At 44.3% G+C, this 27,416-nt stretch overlaps 1 protein-coding gene across 3 annotated transcripts in view; it reads right to left on the bottom strand.

Annotated features, from left to right (window-relative positions):
- The window catches only part of NELFA (negative elongation factor complex member A), a 101,480-nt gene that overhangs the window by 12,851 nt on the left and 61,213 nt on the right, over positions 1 to 27,416 (bottom strand). For all 3 annotated transcript variants that reach the window (XR_003854979.1, XM_029592433.1, XM_029592442.1), the window contains exon 10: positions 15,388 to 15,487. Coding sequence is in view for 2 of the 3 variants with exons in the window: in XM_029592433.1 (XP_029448293.1) it covers positions 15,388 to 15,487 (100 nt within the window). In the remaining variant the exon portion in view is untranslated. The remainder of the gene's footprint in view (positions 1 to 15,387; positions 15,488 to 27,416) is intronic.

Raw genomic sequence — 27,416 nt, 5'->3', positions numbered from 1 at the left:
TCCGAAAAAGAAAGGGCCAATGGACCAGATCGAAAGCTTTTTCCGCGTCCATGGCCATTAACAAAAATGGAAGCTTGTTATGCTGAGCCCACCATAAGGAATCCATGACTTTCCGAACATTGTCGGAGGCCATACGCCCCGGGATAAAACCCGCTTGATCAGGATGTATCAGCTGCGCTATATAATGATTAAGCCGGTTGGCCAATATTTTAGCCAGTAACTTAAGGTCTATATTCAACAAAGATATAGGCCGGTAGGAGCCACACTGAGTGGCATCTCGGCCCGGCTTTGCCAATATGGTGATCCCGGCTACGTTGGAATTAGCGGCTAAATGACCCTCTCCTCGCAGGGCATTAAACATCCGTGCCAGGGGACCGGAAAGCTCAGCCGAGAAACATTGATAAAACCGAGCTGTATAGCCATCTAAACCAGGAGCTTTGTTCACCTTCAGCTGCTTAATGGTGAGGGAGACCTCCAAAGGAGTAATAACAGCATCCAAAGCCGCGCTTTGGTCGGCCACTAAATGGGGCAAGGAAATATCCCGCAAAAAGGCCTCTATGTCCTCCCCTACAATATGAGGATTCCGTTGGTATAGAGTGGCATAGAATCTAAGAAAGCGAGAACGTATATCCTCGTTGGACGTAAGGGGGGTACCCTGTTCATCTTTAATTTTAGTAATAAGGTTCTGCATGCGCTTCACCTTTAATTTATTGGCCAAGAGCTTACCAGCCTTGTTACCCCCCTCAAAATACGTTTGCTCCACCCGCTCCAAAGCAAGCGCTATCTGAGCAGCATCCAAGGCTGCCACTTGTGAGCGACAGCAGTCAATCCGCTCCTTCACGGACTCCATGGGCTGTAATTTATGCCGTTGCTCCAAAGCCACTAAGTTACGCATAAGGGCCACTCGTTCTTGTGTCTCAGTCTTCCTAACAAATGAGGCACGTGCGATAAGCTCTCCCCTCACTACCGCCTTCAAACAGTCCCATATAGTTATAGGAGAAATATCCGGGGTCTCATTAAGATGTAAGTACTCTTGGATACGTCTCTTACATTGTGACACAAACACTTTATCCTCCAGAAGGCCATCATTCATCTTCCAAAACCTCTGACCCTTATCATATAGAGGAAACATTAGATCCACCCACTGAGGTGCGTGGTCGGACCACGTAATGGCATCTACTGCGGGTCTGACCACCCTGTGGAGAAAACCCCTATCCACAAAAATATAATCAAGTCTCGTATAGAGATTATGGGGGTGGGAGTAAAATGTATATTCCCTTTGCTGGGGGTGAAAAAATCGCCATACATCCTCCAACATAAAATGGTGAAGGAAAGTTATAAGGCTACGCCTATCCTTCTTAGGGATAGATCCCCGTCCCGCCGAAGAATCTAGCTTAGGGTTAAGCAAAATGTTACAATCCCCCACCATTAAAAGATGGCCCTCTAGATGGTTCTGTACAGTCCCAAGCAACTTAGTAAAAAAAACTGCTTGACCCATGTTAGGAGCATACACGTTAACCAACGTGTATTTTTCCCCCGCCACCAAGATATTAAGCAAGAGGAATCGCCCCTCAGGATCAGCAACACATTTGAGTAGTTCAAAAGCAAAGTCTTTCTGGAACATAATTCCCACCCCTGCATAGCGAGAAGACTTGGAGCTCGCCGCCCAGAACTGATGAGGGTAGTACGGAGAACGCATCAGGTGTTCATGCCGTCGCTTAAGATGAGTTTCTTGCACCATGGCCACGGCCACCTGCCCCCTCTGTAAGTCTTTAAACAAAAGTTTACGCTTACGTGGAGAGTTTAATCCCTTCACATTCAGAGAAAATAGCCGAAACTTCGTCATGGCAGGGTATGATAAGAAAGACACTGGCTACACAGCCCAACCGGGGATAGGTGCAGAATCCAGGGCCTCATAAGAGGAACCAGGCCCGCCAGAGAGATTGGATACCAGAAAGCGTAACCCACAAAGGCCTGCAAGATTAGAAAACCCCATTCCCCCCCCCCTCCTCCCCCACTCGACCGCAGTCGATGGGCACACAGCCCAACGATTAGAGGCATGGCACAGCAGAACTCCCGCTGCCCCGTCCGGTGGGAATCAAAGAAAAATAAACAGCTTTCAACAACGCAGCCATCCAGGTTGCAGTGAACAGGAACTGAAGAAACTTCTGAATCCGCCGATCCCTTCAAGTAGTATCAGCTGTCGGCTGTATTGGTTCCGGCGTTGGAGTACGGCGCAATCTTTTTCCACCCTTTCCCGTCCTCTGCCATCGCGGTTCCTCCCTCTGTTGGTTCGCGGGGGAGGGCGGAGAAGGGAAATCCGGAACACTGAGCCCCGCTTCCTTCAGACAGCCAGCCGCTTCCCGGAGAGACTGGGCTTTATAGGTCCGACCTTGACAGGCAAAGCTGATCCCAAAAGGAAACAGCCAGCGGTACCGGAGGTTCTCTTTCACCAATATCTCTGTGACAGGTCGCAATTCAGCGCGCCGTTTTAGCGTAATAGGGGAAAGGTCCGCAAAGAGCTGAACCTCATGGCCATCCAGCATAATGGGCCCCTGTTTTCTTGCCGCCAGCAGCACCCTTTCTTTCACAGCATATTCATGGAAGCAGACAATAATGTCCTTCACTCTGTTAGCAAGCCGAGGTCCCAGGGCCCGATGAGCCCTCTCAATTTTCACTGTATGATGTATAATTGACCCATCGCCTCCCGAAGATTCCTGCTTTTGCAGAATAGTAATGCAAAGTTTGGAGATAACCTGGACGCAGTCAGCGTATTCTGGAGTGTCCGGAATGCCGCGGAATCGCAAATTCATCCTGCGGCTCCTATTTTCCAAGTCCTCCACTTTCAGGGCAAGTTGCTGGAGTTCCTGGGAGGTATTTTTATTGTCAGCAGCTAGGGTTTTCACTGCTTCTGCCTGGGCTTCAGTGAGAGTCTCATACTCAAAAATCCTCCGGCCCATATCACTGACCTCTTCCCGGAGCTCTCCCACCACCTCCCGAATTTCTTTCTTAAACGCCTGCAAGTCGTGTCTCAACTCTCGAAACCACATTTTAAACTCACCCCGATTAGGGATGTCCGAGTCGGCCGCTGCGTTCCGATCTTCCTCCCCCTCAGAAAGCTCCGGGGCAGTCGCGGCCGCCATCTTGGATTTTTCGGCCCGATTTTCACGATCCACTTTTTGATAGGAAAATTTGTGGAAATCAATATCTTTTTTGTGGCACGACATGGGCTGAGTGCTGCCTTGAATTTCGCCGGGTTTTTCGCAAAAAATGAGCCCTGGATGGCCGCAGATTAGGGCGATTCCCACCGGTTCAGTCGGGAGCCGTGGGTTAAGCTACCACTCGCTCCGCTGACGTCATCAGCCTCCCCTTTGAAACATCTTTAAGCCCCGGGGCTCCTGTGAGACCTGAACCACCGCAAGTCAGAAATATTGACTTAACATTGGGACAGTCTTTAATAATATCTAACTCTGGTCCCCAGAGGAGCTCAGAAAGTATTTCTGAGGCTCCGGTGAACCCCGTGGAAGAGGGTTCCAGGGTACTAGAGGGGAAGAATAATTCCGTATCTGAAGCGGAGGACACTATGGGGGGGGAGGAGAGGATGTAATTCAAGTAATAACTTCAAAAGAATTTTCTTTGAGAGAAATTGGGGAAATGATTATTCAAATGCACAAGTCAATTAATACATTGTCTCAGAATACAGGAAGCTTTATAATTGAATCATGTTGTAGAACAAAAGGTGGAAAAATTGGAAGCGAACTTTAAAATGGTCAAAGAGAAGTTAGATAATAGTGAGATTCAAACCAACTTAAGATCAGAGAAATTCTGTATGGATAGAATAGAGAGTATTGAAAATCAGACTAGAAGTTCAAATTTAAGATTTCTTAACTTTCCAAAGAAATCTTATCTCTCCAACTGATTTGTTTCGTAGTTATTTAAAAAATGTGTTAAAATAAGCAGATTCTTCTATTCCCGCTTTATCAAGGATATATTACTTACCAACTCAGAGTGGTGAGATGTTAAATAGTTCAAAAGAAGAAACTGAAATAAATCTGATATATTAGAAAAATCTTATGAGATGAATGTTACGTCGAGGGCTACATTAATAGTCCAGTTTGTTTTCCTTACAGAGAGAGATTCAATTTTGAGATTATTTTTCAGAAATCAGGATAAATTGTTCTATGGACAAAGTATAAGAATATTTCCAGATATTGCCCGCCCCACTCAATTACACCGGGAAAGGTTTATAGCAATGAGAGCAGAAGTATTGCAGAGAGGGGCTAGGTTCATATTAAGATATCCGTGCCGTTGTTTAATTATATACCAAGACTCTAGTTATATTTTTAATTACCCTGAGCAATTAAGGCAATACTTGGATTCACACTCCTAATTGCCCCCATATGTAAAGGAGGTTAAAGTGAAAAGATGAAGGCTAGATAGTTATCTTATTTCAATTATAATTTCTTATAGAGTTGCTCCACTAATTTGTTGTGTCTCTCTATTTCTTAGCATAATGAATGTTGAAGATAACCTAAGTAGGATTCTTTATTTCTTTGGAAATATGTTTATTGATATTCATGTTTCAATTTTTGACTTATTCTTTATATATTATTTTGAAATTCAAATAAAATATAAATTAAAAAAAAAAAACAGCTACCCTTCCGGTGGGTGAAATATATGGAGAGACAATATAGGCATTGGAAACTGAAGTGGTAAGATCTAGGGTGCAACTGTGAAGATATCTGGGACCATGCCAGGTAAAATTGTTGAAGACAAACATCTACAAGTACCCCCATGGAGGGGAACTACAAACCTTCATTGTGGGAACAGCTGGACTCAGTGGAACCAGATGATTCATCCCTTGGCTTTATGGCCACCCACCAAGACAGATTCTCCCTCACACCAGAAAAGATGTACATAGTAATCCTGCGATTGTGGGGACCAGTAAGCCAAAAGGAGAGACCTGGAAAGCCAACATGTGAGCTCGAGCCAAAGGAATCAAGTCCAGGGCATCTGCCATGGAACCCAGGAGCTAGAGATAATACCAAACACTGGGAGCCTTCCAAGAGACGATTGCACCTGAGTTTGAAGCTCAACTAATCACTCCTCCATCAAGAAGATTAAGCCAGCCCTGGAATTGAAGTCTGATTCTAGATATTCAAGATTTAAGAAAGAATTAAATTACTTATGAAATTTACCACCCAACCCTCTTAGACTTGAATCAGCCTAGCTACTGGCACTCCTGAAATAACTTGGCCCTTATAAACCAATTGCCCAGGAATGAACAAAACCATACTTTCTCTATGCAAGGCAGCTATGATTACCACCTACACCTTGGTCCTGTGGCAAGCCCAATGGAAAGGGGCTCTGAACTGGAAATATTTCCCTACAACATAAAAAATTGGGGGGGGACGACAGACAGATTTCTACTGATCTTTCCAGATGAAATTGTGAAAGTAAGTCTCAAAGATCCAGGGATATGAAGTATTCCCCTTGCCTCACTGCCACAATGACAAAGCAAAGAGATTTCATATGGAAACAGGAATCCCAGTCCATTCTTGATCTAAACGGTGTGTGGAAGGACTCATCCTTCTCCAGAATCACTAAGTATATGGAGTGCCAACCTAGACCCTGAGCCTAGAGTATAACTGAAACGACAATTTTGAATTAAAGCGTCTTCAAAATCAGCTTTTACCGCTACTCTTTTGGAATCTGACCCATGAGGGGAGGACGACACTATAAAGGCATCAGAAATGGGATTGGTGAACTCTAGGGAAGATCCATTCTGCATAATATCTAGATCCTATTAGTCCAAAATATGGGTCCACTCCATAACAACTTCTGGATACAGCCACCTACTGGGGCTGTATCCCAGACTGCGTCACAGACATAGTGGGCCAAGTTGAAGGTCCCAGAAGACTGGCATTTCATTCCGAAGCTTTCTTTCTAGCACCATAAAAGGACAGATTACTTCAAAACCTGATCACCTCAGTAGACCACCATTTCTCTGGAATTCTTGAAGCAGTCATGACTTCTACCCATGTAGAAGATCAAACAAGCGATGCTTTCTAGGAGACTTTCCCAGATTCTTAACTTCACCAAATCCTCCTCAAATAACTGTCCTTTAAAATAAAAATTTGCTGAGATGGGCCTTACATGCTGCATCTGCTGCCCAATTACAGTCATAAAAGCCTCCATGCAGAAAAAGACTAAAAAAAATAAAAAATAAAAGAAATAAGAGGACTAATAAAGCAATTCATTGCATCTGCCAAAAAAGGCAGCCCTGGACTCTAATTGGACCACCTCCAAACTCTCTGGGATCTGCTGCACCCTGCACATCAAGGCACACAGCCTCCACAAATGGAGGACTGGACAGCTAAGGCTGCATCAGAGAGACTGCTTTAAAAGGGATTCAATCTTTGAGGATCTTTAAGAGCCTTGCCCTCCTTAACCAAAATATAGTCTTAGCAGATCATAACCGATTCTCTGGTTTCAGGCCAGGAACTCTCAAAACAGCCTTCCTTGTCCTCTGTCAGAAGAGGATACAGTTTGTTCAAAATCTTGATCTCTTTGAGACACCCTTCGGGGGACTTCCATTCCAATATGACCATGCGTTTTATTGCCTTGTGGAGAGGAAATGCCTTACACGTGGGATGGGGTCAGCCTGTCAAATTTCTGGACTCTAGACTTGGATTCCCTTGTTAGTTATACTGACATCTGTCAAAGATCTGAGACTGCACGGTAGCTTAAGATTGCAGAAACAGGCTAAAAGGCCAGAGAACCAAAGATGTATAACTATTGCATGATAGAGTTTAACTAAATATATATTTTAGAGGCTAAAGTTTCACCTTATATAGAAGTTATTTACTGGTTAAATTGTCCTTTAAAACATGTAGACAAAATGTAAGCTTATGCATAGGTATTAGTTACAAGAATTAAGTATAAATTCTAGGAATCTAATATAGAGATATTTGGTTGATTAGTTGAAAGCTTGTCATTGTTTCTGGCTCATATTTAGAGTTAATTTCATCTGCAACACTCAGAGCTCTCTGGATTTGGTCCATGACTGTAACCTGATTATTACTTTGCACGCAAATTGATAAGATCAATAAAAGAGGAACCTTAACTGGCCTCAGCTGACTGCATGGCAATTAAAAACAAAAAAAATGTGTAATATGAACTTCAACTGAGGTATACAAAGCCAATTTAGAGCCCTGTGGGAAAGCCACTGAAGGTCTTTCCCTTGAGATTTTCTACAACTCTCAGGAGACAACTCTGGAATCTACCATTCTGAGAGCAAGGCCCTCTTCCTTAAACAGCCTAATGATGAAGAATCCTCACCCTGAGAGGAAAGCTCCACATCCTCCAAACTCATCCAGAGGCTATCCGCCTCAGTCTTCTTTTCCTCCCAGGTCCCAAACTGAGGAGAGGATGACTTTCAGATAGGTTCAAAACTTTCCACCTGTTTAAGGTGTTTGGGCACTAGAATCCTAACAAAAAGAACTTGGCCATGCAGACCCTGAGGCCCCCTCTCTACCAGGCTTCTGCACAGCACAGAAGGCCTGGTGCATCACAGATACAAATTCAGGAGAGGGAGATATAACCCTGATGAGGTTCCCAAAATCCCTCCCCCTTCTGGCCAACCACCAGAGGGCTGTGTGTTTCAGGCCAGGAAAGATTGGAAACAGAGGTAAGAAAGGATGGATTCACCTGCAGAATATAAAAGCGTTTCCATCATCCTGCTGCTGTAGTAGAGGGAGAGATGAGCTTACACTGCCCGTGGCTTTCCTGCGTTTGAAAGATCTGTGTTTCTGCATTGCTCATTCCCCCCAAAAAACTAGTCACTGTCACATATAGGACAAAGGGAACTGTCCTTGTGCCAGCTCCCATACCCCTTTCTGCCATGAAGCCATAAGGACTGCTTTTACTCTGAATCATCATGGCAAGCAAAGAAAAATGGCACCCTGCCACTCTAAGGGTGGCTAAAGTTGCTCAATATCCCAATTAGCTGAAGTTTGTACTACCCGCCTCTCCAAACACCCACATGCTATACAGCCTCAGCAGTGCAGCCAGCAAGTTCTATTTTGCTTTTTTTAAATTTTACAAACTGTGATAAGGAGAACAAGACAGGGAGTGGGTTAGTAGATAAGGAAGCAGCAAAACCACCAATACAGACGGTCCTTGCTCTGACAACTCCAGACTCCTCTCCACTACCCCCATGGTTAAACCAGGTCCAGATGGAACATGGAAGCCACCTACAAAATCTGCTCAACCACACAGCCAGCCCCTGGGAGCTATGACCTATTCCAGTGGTCCCCACCAGCCAGTCGGGTTTTCAGGATATCCACAATGAATATGCATGAGAGAAAATTTGCATGCACTGCCTCCATAACATGCAAATTCTCTCATGCATATTCATTGTAGATAACCTGAAAACCCGACTGGCTGGTGGACCCCAGGACAGGCTTGGGGACAACGGACCTATTCTACCAGAGGAACAGTCAGTTTGCCCTAGGAACAGAAGGACCAGCTTTACCAGGGAAATCAATTTGAAGACTGATGCCTTGGGAACAAAAACAAAAATTAGCTCTACCATGAAAGGCCCGGAGCCCAAAACCTGGGAGCAAGGTATTCTGCTGCCCTAGCCTAGCATTTATCTGCTGGAGACAGAAAATACTGGCAAATGCCTGTGCTGCAAATTCTTAATAGCAGTGATGTTACTGAAAAGGATTGTCTTCTCTGCTGGCAGGATGTCAAGGTTACATGTCTGAATTGGTCTAGCAGGATGACAATGAAATTTGCTTTTGGGTAGTTTATATACAAGAAAAATAACTGAGAAAAGATATGGCAATATTTCTTTAATTGATTAAATAGCCATATATCTGTAAAAACCTTATTTACCACTTGAAAGACCTCAAACTTCTTGAGTATTTAAAAATCACTTGCGATTCTCTTTTGAACTTGCCTGGTATCCCTACAAGTGAATAACATACCCAAAGTAGTTTGTAATCATAGGCTTTAGATAATACAATAAATTTGCTGTCTCCCTTTATTCAATATATTTTTTCAGAGATTTTTTTTTGTCTTCTCTTGAAAGAATCAAGCTCTCTCCAAAAAATCTTGGTTGACAATGCTTTCATTTTTCTTGCAATCATTTCACATTTAATCTAAATAAACAAATGGACATCTCAGTTATAGCACAAGTCCTGAATCGTTGCTTATACCGCTAAGTGTATGCTCTCCATATTTGGCCTATAGCCAGACACGGCTTGTGTTTCAAAGAGGATATTCTTCCTCAGGAGCATGTCATAGGCTAATCTCTTGTGCTAAAGTGAAACAATAATGGTTGAAATGTGTCTCTATGATAAACACCATTGAATGCTGAGCAGATAAATATATTCAACACAAAGCAACCGGGAAAAACATCAAGTAACTTGACATGTCCAAAAGGTAAAAGCAATACCAAATGGGAGCTCAAAGGTACGATACTACCGGCATCCCTCCTCTCGGATCCGCCATCTTTAAAAGCTACTTATATCTCTTATTTGAATGAAAGGCAGTCAGAGACTATGTATATTGTAAATTGATCAATCATTGAAATACCAAGTTCAGAGGAGGAACATCCATTCAATATGGTCACATATCTTTTGGGCGCCATGACAATTGAAATATCCAACATTGTTTGTAGTTCAATAAAGTTTTAACAACACCTCGATCTGAAGGAGTAACTGCAAACAGTCCATCACAACTATAAAAATATATACTTAAATTGCACGAGATCCAGTTCAAAAGAGTGAATGTTTGTTGAAACTCTGGGGAAACCTCATAGGGCCGCTAAGGGCTACAAGCTTATACATACAGCTCTAGAAGGTGCTAGGGCTTTTTAATCATTGGAATCCCAGAGTTGATGATTCTTTGAAGAGCTATCATATGCATAGGAGTAAAAAGTCCACTTAGGACCTTTTACATTTTATATTACCAGTCAATTACCAGTCCTGTAGTATTCAAGTCTGATCATGCCGGTGTATTTTGCATAGAATATCTTATGCAGTCTACGTGAAGTCCAACATTGCAATATTTCGGAAGATCCTTCTTCAGGGAAACAGGATTTGCTGGATGCTGGCAGATGCAACTGGTAAACAACTTGATTTTATGCAGTGTGGTCAATGAGTTGGTGTAAGACAGCCTTTAAACATGATGTGCAGTGACTTCACGTAGACCGCATAAGATATTCTATGCAAAATACACCGGCATGATCTGACTTGAATACTACAGGACTGGTAATTGACTGGTAATATAAAATGTAAAAGGTCCTAAGTGGACTTTTTACTCTTATGCATATGATAGCTCTTCAAAGAATCATCAGCTCTGGGATTCCAATGATTAAAAAGCCCTAGCACCTTCTAGAGCTGTATGTATAAGCTTGTAGCCCCTAGCGGCCCTATGAGGTTTCCCCAGAGTGAGAGTGTGTTCATTTTAATTTTGGATATTCACAAGATAAGATGGGTCCATCATAATTATAAACGTTGTGAATAACTAATCAATAAAGTACAAGTTATGGCATAGAATTTATCATAAATTGTAGCTTCCTAGAGAACATTAAAACAAGTTACTCACAAATTCCATAGTCTGACCATTTTCTAATACAATCCACCATTAAATATACTACGCCCCAGGTAAAATAAACTTGAACCAATAGAATTTAAGTATCGACTGCCATTTAACATTGAAACATTAGGAAACGAATCAGACGAAAAAGTAGAAAAATTGGATTTCAAGGATTGCCATACAGCAACAAAAACATGGATAGAAACTACTAACAAAATAGCAGACGAAATTAACCCAATGAAACATTCTCAGAGAACCAAACACAAACCAACCCATGGTACAACCAAAAGATAAAAAACTAAGCAAAATCTGAGAAAAAGAGAAAAAAAGAAAAAATCTGGAACAAATGAGAACCTAACTAGATATAGAAAACACCTAGCCTACTACAAACAATCCTCGATGCAAACAAACAATACTATAGATGAAAAATTTTCAAATAATCCCAGAACGTTATTCACCAGAGTCAAAAAGCTTAACAACGATACAACAGAAGCTCCTACAGTTACCTGAAAACAAAACAAATATAACGAAATAGCTCAGTACTTCGATGACAAAATTAGAAACCTCAAAACTAAAATTCCAAACACAACAAAACAAGAAATCAAAATGCACATAAGACAGTGCACAGTGGTCCATATTTGAGGAAGCAACAGAACCTGAAGTAGAAGCTATGCTAAAAAAGATAAACCCAGCCCCACATAGAATTGACACCATACCAAACGACATAAAAACATTAGCAAACATTGGGCCTCATTTTCCATGCCGCTCGCATGCGAAAAGTCCCTTTATTGCGTGCGATACCAGGATAGGGGTGGAGATGGCCCCGGAAGAGGAGGAGTCTGGGCGTCACCGGGGCCGACTCTGCGCTGACGCCATGGACAGCGAAAAGGTAAGTGCCTTTTCGCGGCAGCTTTCGCTCCCAATAGCTACACCTCCTATGGTGGCGCTATTGGGTGCTAAACCGGCAGTGATCGCACCACGACTGTGCAATCGCCGGCTAGCACAGGCCCTCCCCCCGCCCCTCATCTTCTAAAGTATCGCAGGCCTGCGATACTTTAGAAAATGAGGCCCATAGTCTCCCCCACATTAACAAAAATCATAAACCTATCCTTAGAGGAAGGATCCCTACCAGATAACCTGAAAGGAGCAATTATTAAACCAATAAAAGAGAAAAACAGTGACCCACTTATACTGAGTAACTACAGACCAGTCTCAAATCTTCCTCTAATAGCAAAATTAACAGAAAAAAATTGTTCAAACACAACTAGCTGAACACCGACAACAATAATATACTGTACCCCTCACAGCATGGATTTCGCAAACATTACAGCACAGAAACTACTACTCTCATTGACTGCTAGCATAATGAGAGGTTTTGATAATGGTAAGCACTACATCCTACTAATGCTTGACCTATCTTTTGCCTTCGACACAGTAAATCATGACATACTGCTAAAAAGACTTGACTAAATTGGATTAAAGGAAAAAACTAAAGCCTGGTTCAGTTCATACCTAAGTAACAGATTTTATCAAGTTCAAATAAAAACATGCTGCCAGAAAAAATGAATCTAGTAACTGGAGTACCACAAGGATCAGCACTCTCCGCCACACTCTTTAATATCTACCTTCTTCCACTGTGCCATCTCCTAGCTGGCCTGGGTATCATACACTACATATAATGCCGATGATATTCAAATATTACTACCAATCGAAGACTCACTGGAAAAAACACTAAACCTAGCAATCATGTACCTTGACATCAAACAGCTTCTAAACCAAATGGAGCTAGTCATTAACATAGAAAAAACTGAATTCCTCCATCTAGAACGAAAAAACATGACCGTCATCCAATCTCCAATACTGCTAATAAAACAATCAGAAAATTGAAATAGCCAAGCAAGTGCGGAATCTCGTTGTAATAATTGACACAGAACTTAGCCTCAAACACCACATATTAAAAGTCAAAGAAGGATATGCCAAACTAATAGTCCTCAGGAAACTTAAACCATTACTAAATCAAATTTCAGAACTGTTCTACAAGCTCTAATATTTGCCAGCACCGACTACTGTAATGCCCTGCTATTAGGATTACCTTACACGACAATAAGACCACTCCAAACACTCCAAAACTCAGCCGCAAGAATTCTGACTGGCAAAAGAAAAAGAGATATCACTGAAACGCTAGCTGACCTACACTGGCTGCCAATTGAATACAGGGTAAAATATAAAACCCTCTGTACAATACATAAACTAATCCATGACGAAAAAGCCGAATGGCTAAAACACAGTACTCCGCGTCCATGTCCCACACAGAAACCTGACATCTGCCAACAAAGCCCTCCTAACCATCCCCTCAGTCAAAACTGCAAAACACACACAAGTCAGAGAAAGAGCACTATCTTTGGCCATGCCGATACATCTATGGGCATGGTGTTCCATAGTAAGACTACAGAGAGATTTCAAGACCTTCAAAAAGAGCTTAAAGACATGGCTCTATAAAGAAGCATTCCACAAAGAGCGAGAAATAGAGAAACGCTGAAAGCTGTATACACAAAATCTTTATACAGCACTAAGCACATTATATGTATGTATGTTATAGTTTGTTTATTGCACCTCTTAAATTGAATGTATAATCCAACAGTATTATTGTAGTCAAAGGTCAGATTAGACAACATTGATCAATTAGCCATTATTATGAAACTATGTTACCGAACCTAAAGGCACCTCCATTACCAATAATAGGAACAGATACATGTACAATTTACTATATGTGCCTCTATGTAAACCGTTGAGAGAGTAAGCTACTGAACGACGGTATAGAAAAGATTTTAAATAAAATAAATAATTTGAGTTTTTGGAGGATATACAGGTAGTTTGCCTTATGGGGCTAATAATTTGGTCATTGTGTAGATGTTCCACCTGCAACGGGATCTATATTGAAACCTGGCTAATAAAATAACTAATCACCGTGTGGACAGTTTGTCCACTGTAGAATTGATGCTGAAACCATTCATTGGAGTGTTCAGTTTTTGGCATCCATCTTGAAGCTGCTCAGAGCCAGTTACAATCCAAGAAATTCTTTGGATGCTGGTTCTCTATCCATTTGAAGACTGGTTATTCTTGAGCTGAGCTGATTACAAGATGTTTCATGTCAAGAATTAAAAAGATGGACCTTTGATTTTTTCTTCTTATTTTCTTAAAAATCTGTCCTACATAGTCTGAGAAAGTTTCACTGTTTATTATTCCTGGGCGGGTGACTCCTCAGTTTATTTGAGGTGGCTGTGTGTGTGAATGGGTTGTATGAGGTATGAATGAAGTATATTTATCTTGTGGTGTCATTTGTATTGATCTGTGTAAGAAATCAGAGATATGAATGTTTTTAGCTAACATTTCGTATAGATAACTTTAAACAATTTGTAATTTTTAGAAAAATTTTATATAGTTAAAAATGTTTTAAAATTTTTTGTATTTATACCATATAGTTTTCCTTTTTAGGGTTTTTGGCACTAATTAGGGTTGATACATATACAAATCGCTACTGAGCAGACTGGGTGGGCCATTTTGGTCTTATCTGCCATGTTATATTTCACCTTTTTAACAACTTTCTGGACAATACCAGTTAGCTGTTTGAGAGTCTACCTTGGTATGGAGGCTTTATTAATCTTAAGATACCAATGCGCTCACAAGAATGCAACCCACTTAAACTCATTAAAGTGATGAGTTTAAGATTCATGGAGCGTTGAACAAAAATCTTATGTTACCAGCACCTAAGGATCACAAAAGAAAAAAGTGATACAAGTTCCTTCTCCAACTATATCCTTTGTCGTGACCTCTTGGTCTAGTGAGCCCAAATGCTGTGTGAAAGGGGGCAGCCAAGCAAAGAAACTGCATATAGCAGCCCGCTCAGGAACCAAACATGTTCAGGCAGAAAATAGCGGAGTAATGTACCTGAGGGCTGTAAATCCCAGGACTCTTACATGAGACAGAAGAGACACTGCAAGTGAGATAATACACAAATGCAAGCAGCAGTGGGAAAAAGAACTGTTGCCCATTCACCAGTCTTACAACTAGAGTGCAGCATTCCAGAACTGATCTTGGGAATATTCATAAGGCCACATGCTACAGCACAAGACCTATCTATGCGAATCCACAGAATACACTTAGATATTTGTAGAGTAATCCAAAAGTGTATTACTGATTTTAGATCACATACTTCTAAAATTACCAGGTATTCTTGTAAATAATATTCTTAAAGTTCCAAATCCCTCCTTCTCCCAAAAAAACAAACACACCCCCCCCACACACACACTTTTGGGGTCTGAATCATAAAAAAGTTAATGATTCTATAATGAACATGTCTTAGTGAACTGCTCCTACAAGACTTGCTTTCTACACTGGCTGTAAATTATGCATACAATACAAAATGATTGTACTCACTACAGGGACTCCTTTTTCTTATAAAAGAAAAAGTTTTCAAAAATCCTTTAACCATTTCCATTCATATTTTCCATTTTTTAAACTTCACCTATATTTTTTTTTTATTCTGCTTCAATACTTCAAAGCTGATTACATTCAGGTAAATATTCTGTTCCCAGGAGTATGATGGGGTAAAATCTGACAGTACATTATGAGGCAAATCACTTTCACCTACAAGATAGACCTAAAAAAATATTGCACCCCTCTTAGACAAAAAGCTTAGTTGAATCATACTAGTGTCCTGTAAGTTTTACATAATTTTATAACTCATGAAATTATAAAGTCTTAGTGTTTTATGCATACCTCTGGATCCTGCCATGAACCCAAGTATAAGAGCTTTCTCTGGTCTGGTAACTTTGTTTGCAGTCTTGAACATTTCTTGTGCTGCATACATTTGCTCTCTCTGCAAGCAGAACAGAAAATGCAGATGTTAGTTGGGGAGAGGGGCAACATTTTAGAATCTTTGTGCTCTCCAAAACATTTCACGAGAACAGATAAAAAGCACCAGCTTAATTTGTAAGCACCTTCTTTTTCAAGAATTCTACATTTATTTTCATTGCATTCTGGTGATGAGTATCAACTTGTAAAGCTAATTAGTATTCCACATTTGGATTCTACATAGGGGTGTGTATACTTTTTTTTTTTTTTTTTGGTTAGGGTTTTGTTTTCGAGTCCGGGGCAGGCCTTTTTAGTCCACTCCCTGGATCAGAAAACTTTTCGTCCAATTTCTGGAACACAAAAAAAAAAAAAAGTCCCCTCACCCCAACTCTTCAAGTTTAATTAACTACAACCCCCCAACCCCCCCCAAAAGACTTGCCAAAAGTCCCTGGTGGTCCAGCGGGGGTCCCGGGAGTGATCTCCCACTCTCAGGCCATCGGCTGCCAGTAATCAAAATGGCACCGGCTGTCCATTGCTCCTACCATGTGACAGAGGCCGGCCAATGGCACCGATAGCCCCTGTCACATGGTAAGGGCTACTGGCGCCATTTTGATTACTGGCAGCCGATGGCCTGAGAGCAGATTGCTTCCGGGACCCCCGCTGGACCACCAGGGACTTTTGGCAAGTCTTTGGGGGGGAAGGGTTGGGGGGGTTGTAGTTAATTAAACTTGAAGGGTTGGGGTGGGTATAGGGGTTTTTTTTTTTTTTGTTTTTTTTTTTAAATAATGTGCCCTCTTCCCCCCCCCCCCCCAAAAAAAAACAGATAGGAAAAACCACACGAAATTTCGTGGGTTTCCCTTTTGTTTTGTTTGCTTCCTGAAATGCAACGAAAGAGGAAATAAAGATGATATTTCCTCTTTCGTTGCAAACGAATGCACACCACTAATTCTACTTCCATTGGGGCTGAACGTGCATCGGCACACTGCAGGTAATGTGCTTAGCTGCAGGGAGTAAGGAAGAGAAAACCGCCACTATGGCAACCCCTTTCAGGTCAATGCAAAGTGCATTTTTGGGATTTGTCAGGCAGCATCCTTCAGGCCAGCAAGGGTTCACAAAACCATCTAGTGACACTGTGAACCAGAGAAATCCTCAGAGCACTTTGAAAACTGGTCCCAGCTGTCTAGTCCTGGTCCACCTTAAGCAAGGCATTCTGGGTACAGAGCAACTCCCCTCAAGAATATAGCTTAGACTCAGTGGAGAGCTGACATGAGGCCCTACTAGAAGAGAAGGCAGCTCCTACAAAGATAACTGACCTACTGATGTTTATAGGCAGTAGTGGTGAATTAAGCAGCAAATGAAGTTTGTATAAAAGACAGCTAGAACGTACAGATTAGGCACAGTCTTTCCCTGAGATCTGGTAACTTTTCTCCTTTTGAAGCTATGTGCTTTCTAAAATGGATATATTATTTCCTATTCAAAATAAGGTTAAGCATATTGGGCTGGATTTTAAGAGGTACACACCGGCACCCACAAATCTACGCCCGATTTTATAACATCTGCGCGCAGCTGCACGAGTTATAAAATCCAGGGTTGGCGTGCGCAAGGGGGTGCACACTTGTGCATCTTGCGTGCGCCAAACCCTAGGGGATCCCTGATGGCTTTCCCCGTTCCCTCCCGCCCCCCCCCCCCCCACCACCTTCCCCTCCCTTCCCCTACTTAACCTGCCCCATCTAACCCCCCCCCCCGACCTTTCTTAAATAAGTTGCGCCTGCCTCCGGGCAGGCATAGGTTGTATGCGCTGGCTGACTGCCGGCGCGCGATCCCCCAGCACCGCCGCTGCGCCGGAGGCCTCTGTCCCGCCCCCACCCCTTTTTTTCAAGCCCCGGGGCTTGCGCGCGTCACCAGGCCTATGCAAAATAGGCTTGGCACGTGCGTGCAGGAGCGGGATTTCGCGGTTACGCATGTAACCCTTTTAAAATCCGCCCCATTGGGGACTGGGAGAGTGATGTTAAGGAAGTGTTCAATGAATCTATGTAGGATTGCTGTTTCATGGCAATGGCCGAGAGTTTGTCATTTTCATTAATAGTAGAAACTATTAAATACTGTATAGGTGGTATACCCCTACCCCCCCCCCCCCCCCCGGCTGAAACCGCATTAAGGAAGCGTGCCCTGTCCACAGCTGGTCCTCCCCTTTAGAACTCACTCCCTCCGGACCTCCGCCAAGAACCCTGCCACCGGGTTTTCAAAAAAAAGCTGAAAACATGGCTTTTCAGCCAGGCTTTTGCGGATAGATAATCCTTTCACCGAGACCCTACTGGTCATGTCCAACTATAATCCCTCTTAACTTTACCTGCTCTCCATACATCCCCCAGCTCTTCAAATACACCAGGAGCCAGAGACTACATTTGTTCCTCAACCTGGCTGCTGATCAATACGCTGCTAGTAGTCTTCTCTCAGTCCCTCCATGAACCTGTAAACTATTTCGCTCCTAATGCATTTCTGTTTGGTCTCTTCCCTTTGAACTTGCTCGCTAGCTAAGTTTAACCCTACCTGTTATCTATAAGTTACTCCAGTTCTCCCCGTTATGACGCCCCTGCTTCCAAAGTTTTTATTTTATTTTGAAATGTCATCACGTATAGCCCTTTGACTCTTATCTTCAGTAGATCTCTATTGTACCACACGTTCAATGTTTGCTCATGTTCATTGTACCTTTTATTCATTGTTTTATCAGTTTTTACTGTACCACATGTTCTTTGTATCCGCCTTCGGCGACAGTTAAGTTCTTTGTAAACCGGTGCAATATGTATACTATTCAGGAACATCGGAATATAAAGTTAAAAATAAATAAATACTGTTAAAGGAATTGTGGAGATGTGGGGACTTTTTACCATATTTGGTGGACTTGTATAAGAATTGTAGACTTCTGGAAGAGGATATCCAATGAATAGAGATATGCTGTCCATATCTGTTCCATGGGATTCTAAGATTTTTCTTTAGTCTATTCGAATATATGATCACCTAATACAAAGACTGCTAACATCTTCTGAGTGCGGCACGTAGCAAACTGGTTTTCTGGAATAAAAGTGAATCTAACTTCTCAAAGGACGTTTCTTCATAGTATATAGATGATACATTATATGAGCTATTTAACACCAATTCAGAGAGATATGGTGTTCTTGCAAGTAGCGGTACTGGAACTTTTTTTTTTTTTTTAATGTATCAAAACATTCCAGCTAATCCTCTCTGTATTTGTGTTCAGAGGAATGGGAGGGGGATAGGTAATTTGTAAAGCGTCCTTGGATGTTAGTCAAGAAACTTGATCATACAGGAAATGATATTTGTTTACACTGTGTTTTTGTATTTGTATCCTTGGTCTAATAAAGTATAAATGGCGGGAAGGGGGAAGAGACAGCTGAAGTCCAGACTGGAATCTGTCTTCCAACCAGCTACAGAGCTCGTGCTCTGGAAGAAGTGGGATTTTCTGTACTAAGCAGCTGCACAGGCAGAAGCCCAAGCCTCCAGATGACTAGAGAGAAAAGTTTGTTGAAACTGTTTTGAAATGGAAAAATTTTGTTTGAGAAGGTGATTTTGCTCTAAGCAGAGCAAAGCAGCACATTGAAAGGGGGGGGGGGGGGGAGGAAGGGAGAAAAAAGTCCCAGGCATCATTGCAGGGGCAGTTTAAAATTTAATTACAACAGGCCAAGAAGATATGCTTCGTGCTGCAAATGCGCGGGCGAGAGAGCACGGTCAAAGCACTTCGGTCACAGCTCAATGCGCAGTAGAGACTGGCTCTGACCGCCATGCCACGCATGCGCGGACGAGAGAGCACGTCGGGCAGAGCTCCTGGGACAGGAAAACCTCGCCCGTTTTAACTGGCAAAATGACTTGTTAAACAATTTAGTGTCGAACAGGCAGTTTATTTTTGGAGTGGGGGAGGGGGGGGGAGAGATGTTTTATCTGTTCACTTCAACATGCTGGGTTTTCTTGGGCCCTGGCTGCAAAGAAAGATTGAGCAAGGGCACTCAAACCAAGGCAGCCAGGTCTGCACTAGTATTTAAAATATGGAGGACTGGATTCAAATCTCTAGGTGGGACAAGTTTGTTTACCGTGTTTTCCATGGATAGCAGGATAAATTAGTGATGACTTTGGGGAATGTCCTCTGGTCCTCTAGGTGGCGGAGCTTTCTCAAAGCATACAGAGCTGTGCTCTGTGTGCCCATGTGGGACTATCCCCCATGTGATTCCCAGACTGCCTCAGTCTGTTATCCAAGCTCTGGACAGAGCCCAATAGGAGACTGTCTGGAAAGGCGGGCAGGAATTACATGGCTAATTCATCCTGTTATCCACAGAAAACACCGTTTACGGTAAGCAAACTTGCTCTTTTCTGCAGATAAGCAGGCTGAATTAGCCATGCCTTTGGGGAGTCCCAAGCTGGAAGGTTGGAGCGTCGGCACTCCCTGGGGGCAGTGAACCGCCTCTTCCAGTTTCCAATGACACGATCAACCTGACCCTTTGTCATGGACGGTGTCTCACTTGTCCTTGACAAAGGATGTGTCGATCTTCTCTACCCTCTGCAGCCACCTGCCGATCAGCAGTGGTGTAATGTGTAAGGCACACAACAGTCGCATGGCAGCTCACGAATGTTCATAAGCGCATCCCTCATAGTGTGATGGATGCCGCAATTGCTCTGTCTTGGTGGCCTTGGCGCGGCATCAGAATGCTTTGTTTTTGCTGGAACAAGACAGGATGCAGTAGGACCCGGAGGCCCAGGCACTTCATCTTGAAGGATGCCCCAGTTGGGAGTGCTAGACTGAATGTATGCAGCGGTCACAGTAGGTTGAGCAGATTTGGGATCCAACATGTGAAGTCGCCTTCTGCGTCTGCCTTAAGCAGCTCCAGGAGACTGTTGGCACAGTTATTGCCCTAGTAAGACGGAGAGCCAAGATAACCCCAGGAAGAGAGAGGACTCGTTCATAGTGCTGCCCTGTCGCAGTGAGATTCAAGGTAAGATGAAGCAGTGGATAAGTGCCAGTTCACAGACACCTCTTTACTGAACTGAGGGCAACCCAGGCAGACTCCCCCCCCCCCCCCAATGTCCCTGGTGACAACTGTGTGATGATTCATCTAGCCGAAACCTGGGTTGAGTAAGGCTCAGGCTAGAGTTTTACAGGACCACTCTCCTTGACTGCTGGCATAGCTGGAGGATCCTTCGGTGTGACACCAGGGAGTCATCCTGAGGAGATGATAGGCCGTGATGGTGCCGACGTGCCCGGTCTGATGCCGTTGCCCTTCTTGCTTGGCATGGGGGAGAAAGCAAAAATTGCTTACCTTGTAATAGGTGTTATCCCAGGACAGCAGGATGTAGTCCTCACATATGGGTGACGTCACTGACAGAGCCCTACTGCAGGAAAACTTTGTCAAAGTTTCTAGAAACTTTTGACTGGCACTGTGAGGCCACTGAGCATGCCCAGCATGCCATGATATTCTCTGCCACAGGGGTCTCTCTCTAGTCTCGTATGTAGCAATACGCTTTAGCAAAAATAAAATAAAAGGTAACATACCAAACTCCACTGGGTGGCGGGGTGGGTTTTGTGAGGACTACATCCTGCTGTCCTGGGATAACACCTACTACAAGGTAAGCAATTTTGCTTTATCCCAGAACAAGCAGGATGCTAGTGCTCACATATGGGTGATTAGCAAGCTAGAGGCCGAGTCATTTTGTAGTGAAGCAATAGTGAAGTATTGTTGGTGAAAATGAGTCCGCCGAAGATCACAGCAGGTTGGATGTAGGAGGAGTTGGGATTAGACTGGAAACAAGTTCTTTAAGACAGATTGTCTATAGGCTGAATCTTGTCATCCTTCTTTGTCCAAACAGTAATGAGCTGCAAAGGTGTGAAGAGAACTCCATGTTGCTGCTTTACATATGTCAAGGATTGGCACTGAACGATAGTGTGCTACTGAGGTTGACATTGCTCTTACGGAATGTTCCTTTATTCACCCTTGGAGAGGAAGGCCTGCTCTTTCAAACAAAACTGTATGCAATCTGCTAGCCAGTTGGATAGAGTATGTTTACCCACTGCTTTACCCGGTTTGTTTGGATCATAAGATACAAAGAGCTGAGTGGATTTCCTATTGACTGCAGTGCGGTCTAAGTAAAATGCTAGCGCAAGCTTACAATCCAAAATATGTAAGGCCCGTTCCTCTTAGTGAGAATGAGGCCTTGGAAAGAATGTGGGTAAAACTATGGACTGGTTCAAGTGGAATTCCTTGACTACCTTGGGAAGGAATTTTGGATGTGTACGGAGAACCACTTTGTCGCGTAGGAATTCTGTATAGGGTGAGTACGTGACAAGTGCTTGTAACTCACTAACCCTTCTAGCCGATGTAATGGCTATGAAGAAGATAGTCTTCCATGTGAGAAATTTAACATCACAAGAATTCATGGGTTCGAAAGGAGAACACATGAGTCTTAAGACCAAATTCAGGTCCCATTCTGTGACTGGCGGCCGAATTGGTGGCTTAAGTTGAGTTAAACCTCTCATAAACCTGCTGACAAGAAGTTGTATGGATATTTGTGCATCTCCCATCTTGTTATGGTAAGCTGAGATTGCACTTAAATGGACTCTTACAGATAAAGTCTGGAGACCAGAGTCTGAAAGATGGTATAAGTAGTCTAGTAGAGAAGTTGTGGGGCAGGTGAAAGGATCAATACTCTTTTGCCTGCACCACAAAGTAAAGCTTTTCCATTTCGAAGAATAATTCTTTCGTGTTGAAGGTTTACGTGAAGCTATAAGCACTTGAGATACAACCCCTCAATCTTTCAACTAATGTAAGATCAAGCTTTCAACATCCATGCTGTCAGGGATAAGGATTGAAGATTGGGATGTCGCAACAGACCCTGATCCTGAGTTATGAGAGTGGGAGCTATTCCCAGGCGAATGGGATCCCTGATGGAGAGGTCCAGAAATGTGGGAAACCATACTTGTCGAGGCCAATTCGGAGCTATGAGAATCATGGTCCCCCTGTCCTGTTGTAGCTTCACTAGAGTTTTGGTTATGAGCGGTATTGGAGGATACGCGTATAGAAGGCCTGAGTTCCAAGGGCGAGCAAAGGCGTCCTTGGCTGGCTGGTTCTTCTGTTTGTGTAGAGAAGAAAATTTGTCCACTTTGTGATTCAGATGTGACGCAAAGAGATCTATTGTTGGTTGCCCCCAACGCTGAAATATCCTGGTCGCTATTGCAGGATCCAGGGACCATTCGTGTGGTTGGAACTGACGACTGAGTCGATCCGCCAGTACATTGTGAATGCCTGCCAGATAAGTGGCCTTGAGAAAGATTGAGTGTGTCAGGGCCCAGTCCCAAATCTGTGCAGCTTCTTGAAAATGAGATACGAGCCCGTACCTCCCTGTTTGTTGATGTACCACATGGCTACTGTGTTGTCCGTTTGGATCAAAACAGTCTTGTGTGAAAGGCAGGCCTTGAGCGCATGCAGCGCATAACGTATAGCTCGAAGTTCCAGAAAATTGATTTGAAATGTTGCTTCGAGTTTTGTCCAAGTACCTTGGGTTTGGAGGTTGTGTATGTGTGCTCTCCAACCCAAGGTGGATGCATCTGTAGTTAAAGTTACTTGTGGGACAGGTTGTTGGAAGGGTAAACCCTTTCGCAAATTGTCCTCGTTCGCCCAAAGTAGCAATGAATGGAGCTGGTTGGTTACTTGAATTGGAGGGGACAGTGGTTGAATGGCTTGGATCCATTGTGACCTTAGAGTCCATTGAGTGACTCTCATGGCTAACCTTGCCATAGGAGTGACATGAACTGTGGAGGTCATGTGGCCTAGTAAGGTTAGAAACTGCTGAGCTGTTGCTTGTTTTGTTGAGTAAATGGAGTTTGCCAAAAGGGAAAGTGTCTCTGCCCGATCCTCGGGTAGAAAGGCCTTTGAGAGGATGGTGTTCAATTCTACTCCTATAAATTGAAGCAGGTGAGACAGAGTGAGATGGGACTTCTGATAATTGATGAGAAAGCCAATGGAATGAAGTAGAGTAATTGTTAGACAGAGAAGCCAGAGCTCCTTCTTGAGATTGACTTCTGATGAGCCAGTCATCTAGATATGGGAAGAGATGGACACTTACCTTGTGCAAGTGTGCTGCTATTACTGCCAAACATTTGGTGAATACTCTGGGAGCAGAGGCAAGTCCGAATGGCAGTACTCTGTATTGGAAATGTTGATGACCCACCATGAAGCGCAGATACTTGCAATGAGGAGGGAATATTGGGATGTGAGCATAAGCATCTTGAAGATCCAGAGAACAAAGCCAATCTCCTGTTTGAAGAAGTGGAAGCATGGTGTCTAAAGAGACCATCCTGAACTTTTCTTTCTTCAGAAATCTGTTGAGATTTCTGAGATACAAGATGGGATGTAGGCCTCCAGTTTTCTTTGGAATGAGGAAATAACGGGAGTAGAATCCTCTGCCCTGTTGAGTCTGGGGCACCAGTTGTATAGCTCTGGCTCTCAGAAGGGTGGATAATTCTGCTTGTAGATGAATTATATGAGATTCGCCCTGCGGATATGGTCTCAGAGAAGAATCTGTTGGAACTGAGAGGAAATTGAGTTTGTAACCTCGAGAGACTATGGAAAGTACCCATTGGTCTGTTATGTTTATCCAATGGTTGTAAAAGTAGGATATTCAGCCTCCTACTGGTAGATCTGCTCGAGGGTTGAGGAGATGGATTTGTTCTCTGGTTGTGGCCTCAAAACCCCGCAGCTGGTCCAGTCTGTGGCGGGGGCTGAGGCCAAGCAGTCCTTGTTTGTCTGGACTGAGAACGTTGTTGCGGCCTAGTGGACCTGCCCCTCGATGCTGGAGGGTAGTAATGTCTGCCAGTAGAATGGACGTCTGGGTTCACGTTGTGGAGGACGGCGAGATTGGCTATGTGGCAGATTCCTGTGGAACTAGCGATAGTTGGCGCAGGGTTTCTGAATGCTCTTTCAGTTGTGCCACAGCGTCTTGGACCTTTGAACCGAATAGGTTGTCTCCAAGACATGACAAATCGACCAGTTTATCTTGGACCTCAGGTCTAAGGTCAGATGTCTTAAGCCATGCCCAACGCCTAGCACAAATCCCAGAAGCCGCTGTCCTGGAAGCTGTTTCGAAGCTTTCATAAGCAGCCCTGACTTCATGCTTCCCAGCTTCAAGTCCCTTATGGATGATCGCCTGGGCTGCTTCCTGATACTGCTGTGGTAAAGATGTAGTGAACTCCTGCATCTGTTTCCACAGATTCCTCAGATACTGAGTCATGTAGAGTTGGTAGGAGGAAACTCTGGTATTCAGGATAGCTCCTTGGTATACCTTCCTATCCAGGAAGTCTAAAAATCTATGATCTTTCCCTGGGGGAAAGAAAGAATGTGGACGTATTCTCTTTGATTTCTTTTGAGCAGATTCCACCACTACTGACTGATGAGGAAGCTGCGATTTTTGATATCCAGGAACAGACTGTACCAGATACGTAGTGTCCATTCGTTTATTGACAGCAGGTACAGAGCATGGGTGCTCCCAGAATCAATGTTGTAGATCTAGGAGAACCTCATGAATAGGTATGGCCAATACCTGCTTTGGAAGGTCAAATTGGAGTACCTCCAATGTCTGCTGTCTGGGATCCTCTTCCACAACCAATGTGAAGGGTATGGTGTTTGCCATATCCTGAATGAAGTTGTTAAAGGATAAATCCTCTGGTGGAGACTTTTTCCTTTGATCTGGAGGTGAAGGCTCCGACATAAAATCTTCAGATGTATCTGTGTGGTTATCATCCCAAGTGTCATTTGGATCATCCCTATATGGAGATAGCGGGGAGGATCTTGGTGGATGATGGAGCCCTGAAGGTCCTGGTTGCGGATCAGAGAGTATCTCTGCAGAAGTATCCTCTGACGGTTTTGGTGGAAGGGCATAGACTACTTTCTCAAATTTCTTCATGAGAAGTTGGAAGAGTGCCATTTCCGTTGGCCCGGGTCCCCGGGCGTCAGTGGGTGCCCCAGCAGAGGTTTCGAAAATGTCGATGGTATCTGTGTCGAGATCGGCATCGACGGAACAGTCTGTATCTGTGCGAAAATCGGTGTCTATGCAGGGATCGGCTTCGATGCAGGCACCGGCAGGGTTACCGGCATCTGTGCTGAAGGCACTGGCATCGAAGGTGCTGGAGTTAACTGTTGTTTCTTAAGTGCCTGAAGAACCACTTGACTGATAAAATCAGACAATTCCGGCGTTACAACTGGTGGACAGAGCAGTTGTACGCGGTGGCGGAGGCTATGCTGGTATATCCTCCACAGTGGTGCGCTTCCCAATTGCGCTAACTATTGCGTCTACCATCGGGCACGCGAGCAGCTCCTTGGTTGCCGGGTCTAGGGGGTACATGCTAGACAAAGCCCGACCCCCTTTGAAGGAAGCGCCTGGCGCATTCCACTCCAGATCGATTAACTGCTGTGCTGCTTGTAGGAGGGGAAAATGGTGAGCTGTTGGACACAGGCCCTCTAGGAGGGGATTCACATTCTGGGTTCCCCTGGGGTGCCCTTGCCCGGGATAGCCAACTCAGACAGGCATTGAGAGACCAGGTCTGGAAGATCCTCCTTAGGAAAGAAGCGTCTCATGGTTCGATACGGTTCTATCCCCGAGGGGAGTTCTCCCTCCTCGGGGGGCTCTCCATCTTCCTCAGAATAATCCGAGTCCCCATAAGTGGGGCTTCCGGGTGGCCATGTGTAGGTCTTGAGGGTCCCGGGGCAGGGTCATCCGGTATGTATGGGTCCGGTCGGGGATCAGACTGCATCTTAACGAAGGCATGAATCCCCTTTAATAATTCCACCCAGGAGAGGGAAGTAGGTTCTAGCCGTAGGGGCACCAGGTCTGTAGGGTTTCCTGGCTGCTCACCACGGCCTGCTAGGTTCGGGGTGTTCCCTAAGGAACTGGCCATCAAACTGGGCTGAGACCGGCCCTGGCCTGGAACTCCCAGGGCCTCTTCACATTGGGCACATAGGGAGTCTGTTTCCTCGCTCTGTGTGGCTCTGAGGTGGCATGCTGAGCAGAGGCCTAGAGCTCTTATGCCCAAGTCTGGAGGTGCCGGCTCTGCGGCCGCATGGGCTCTCTTACGCTCCATCGCGTCTGAGCTCCTTTCAATGAGCGCCTATAAGCGTGTGCTTATCAATGTGCGCCTACACGTATTAATGTGCGCCTATGAGCGTGCGCGTATCACCAGCAATGGGCGCCCAAATCGTTTCGGGCGCCTAAGATACGCGCCCGTCGTCCCGCTTAGATAGAGGCGGCGAACCAGGGCTGGCGAGCAGGCAAAATGGCGACCTCCTTGGCAGGCTGCCACGTAAGCAGACCCTGCTAATCCTCACTATTCAGAGTTGAGGTCTGAAGTAAAGTAAAGATGTGCACCTTACCTGATCTTCGGCGCTTCCCGGCTGCGACCCGGGCGGTCTCTGGCTGCGGGGGAAGAGGGTGATTACCGTTACCGCCGCGCTCGAGGAAGTGCACCTGCTGCCTCTAAGCCGCACCCGAACGTTGTCTCGCTCGGGGGCCAAGTCCTCATCGGGACCGAGGCTGCCTCTATGCCGTGCCCGAGACCTTCTCACTCGGGGGCTAGGTCCCTGCCGCGATCCGGCCACCGGACCGAGGCACTCACCTCTGAGGGACCACGGAAATCACATCGGGAAACTCAACTGGGGGAGGGACCCAAGGGTATCACCGCAGGAGTGCGGGGCTCGTCTTCAGGTAGGATTTCTTCTAAGAATTTAGTCGTTATAATTTGGAAAAACGCTCAGCGAGCGTAAGGTAGCTCCAAACTGCTTTGGAGACGGAAATTACTGAGTTGCTGCACTTCCTGCTGGGGGTATATGTACCCGTGCTGACGTCAGATCAGTCTCCAACTGCTAGCACGAGCACGTTATACCCATTTGTAATGAGTCCAT

Source organism: Rhinatrema bivittatum, chromosome 1 (assembly GCF_901001135.1).
Source record: "Rhinatrema bivittatum chromosome 1, aRhiBiv1.1, whole genome shotgun sequence".
Taxonomy (NCBI): domain Eukaryota; kingdom Metazoa; phylum Chordata; class Amphibia; order Gymnophiona; family Rhinatrematidae; genus Rhinatrema; species Rhinatrema bivittatum.
Note: the sequence above shows the minus strand (reverse complement) of the source record. Positions and strands in the feature narration are given on the sequence as shown.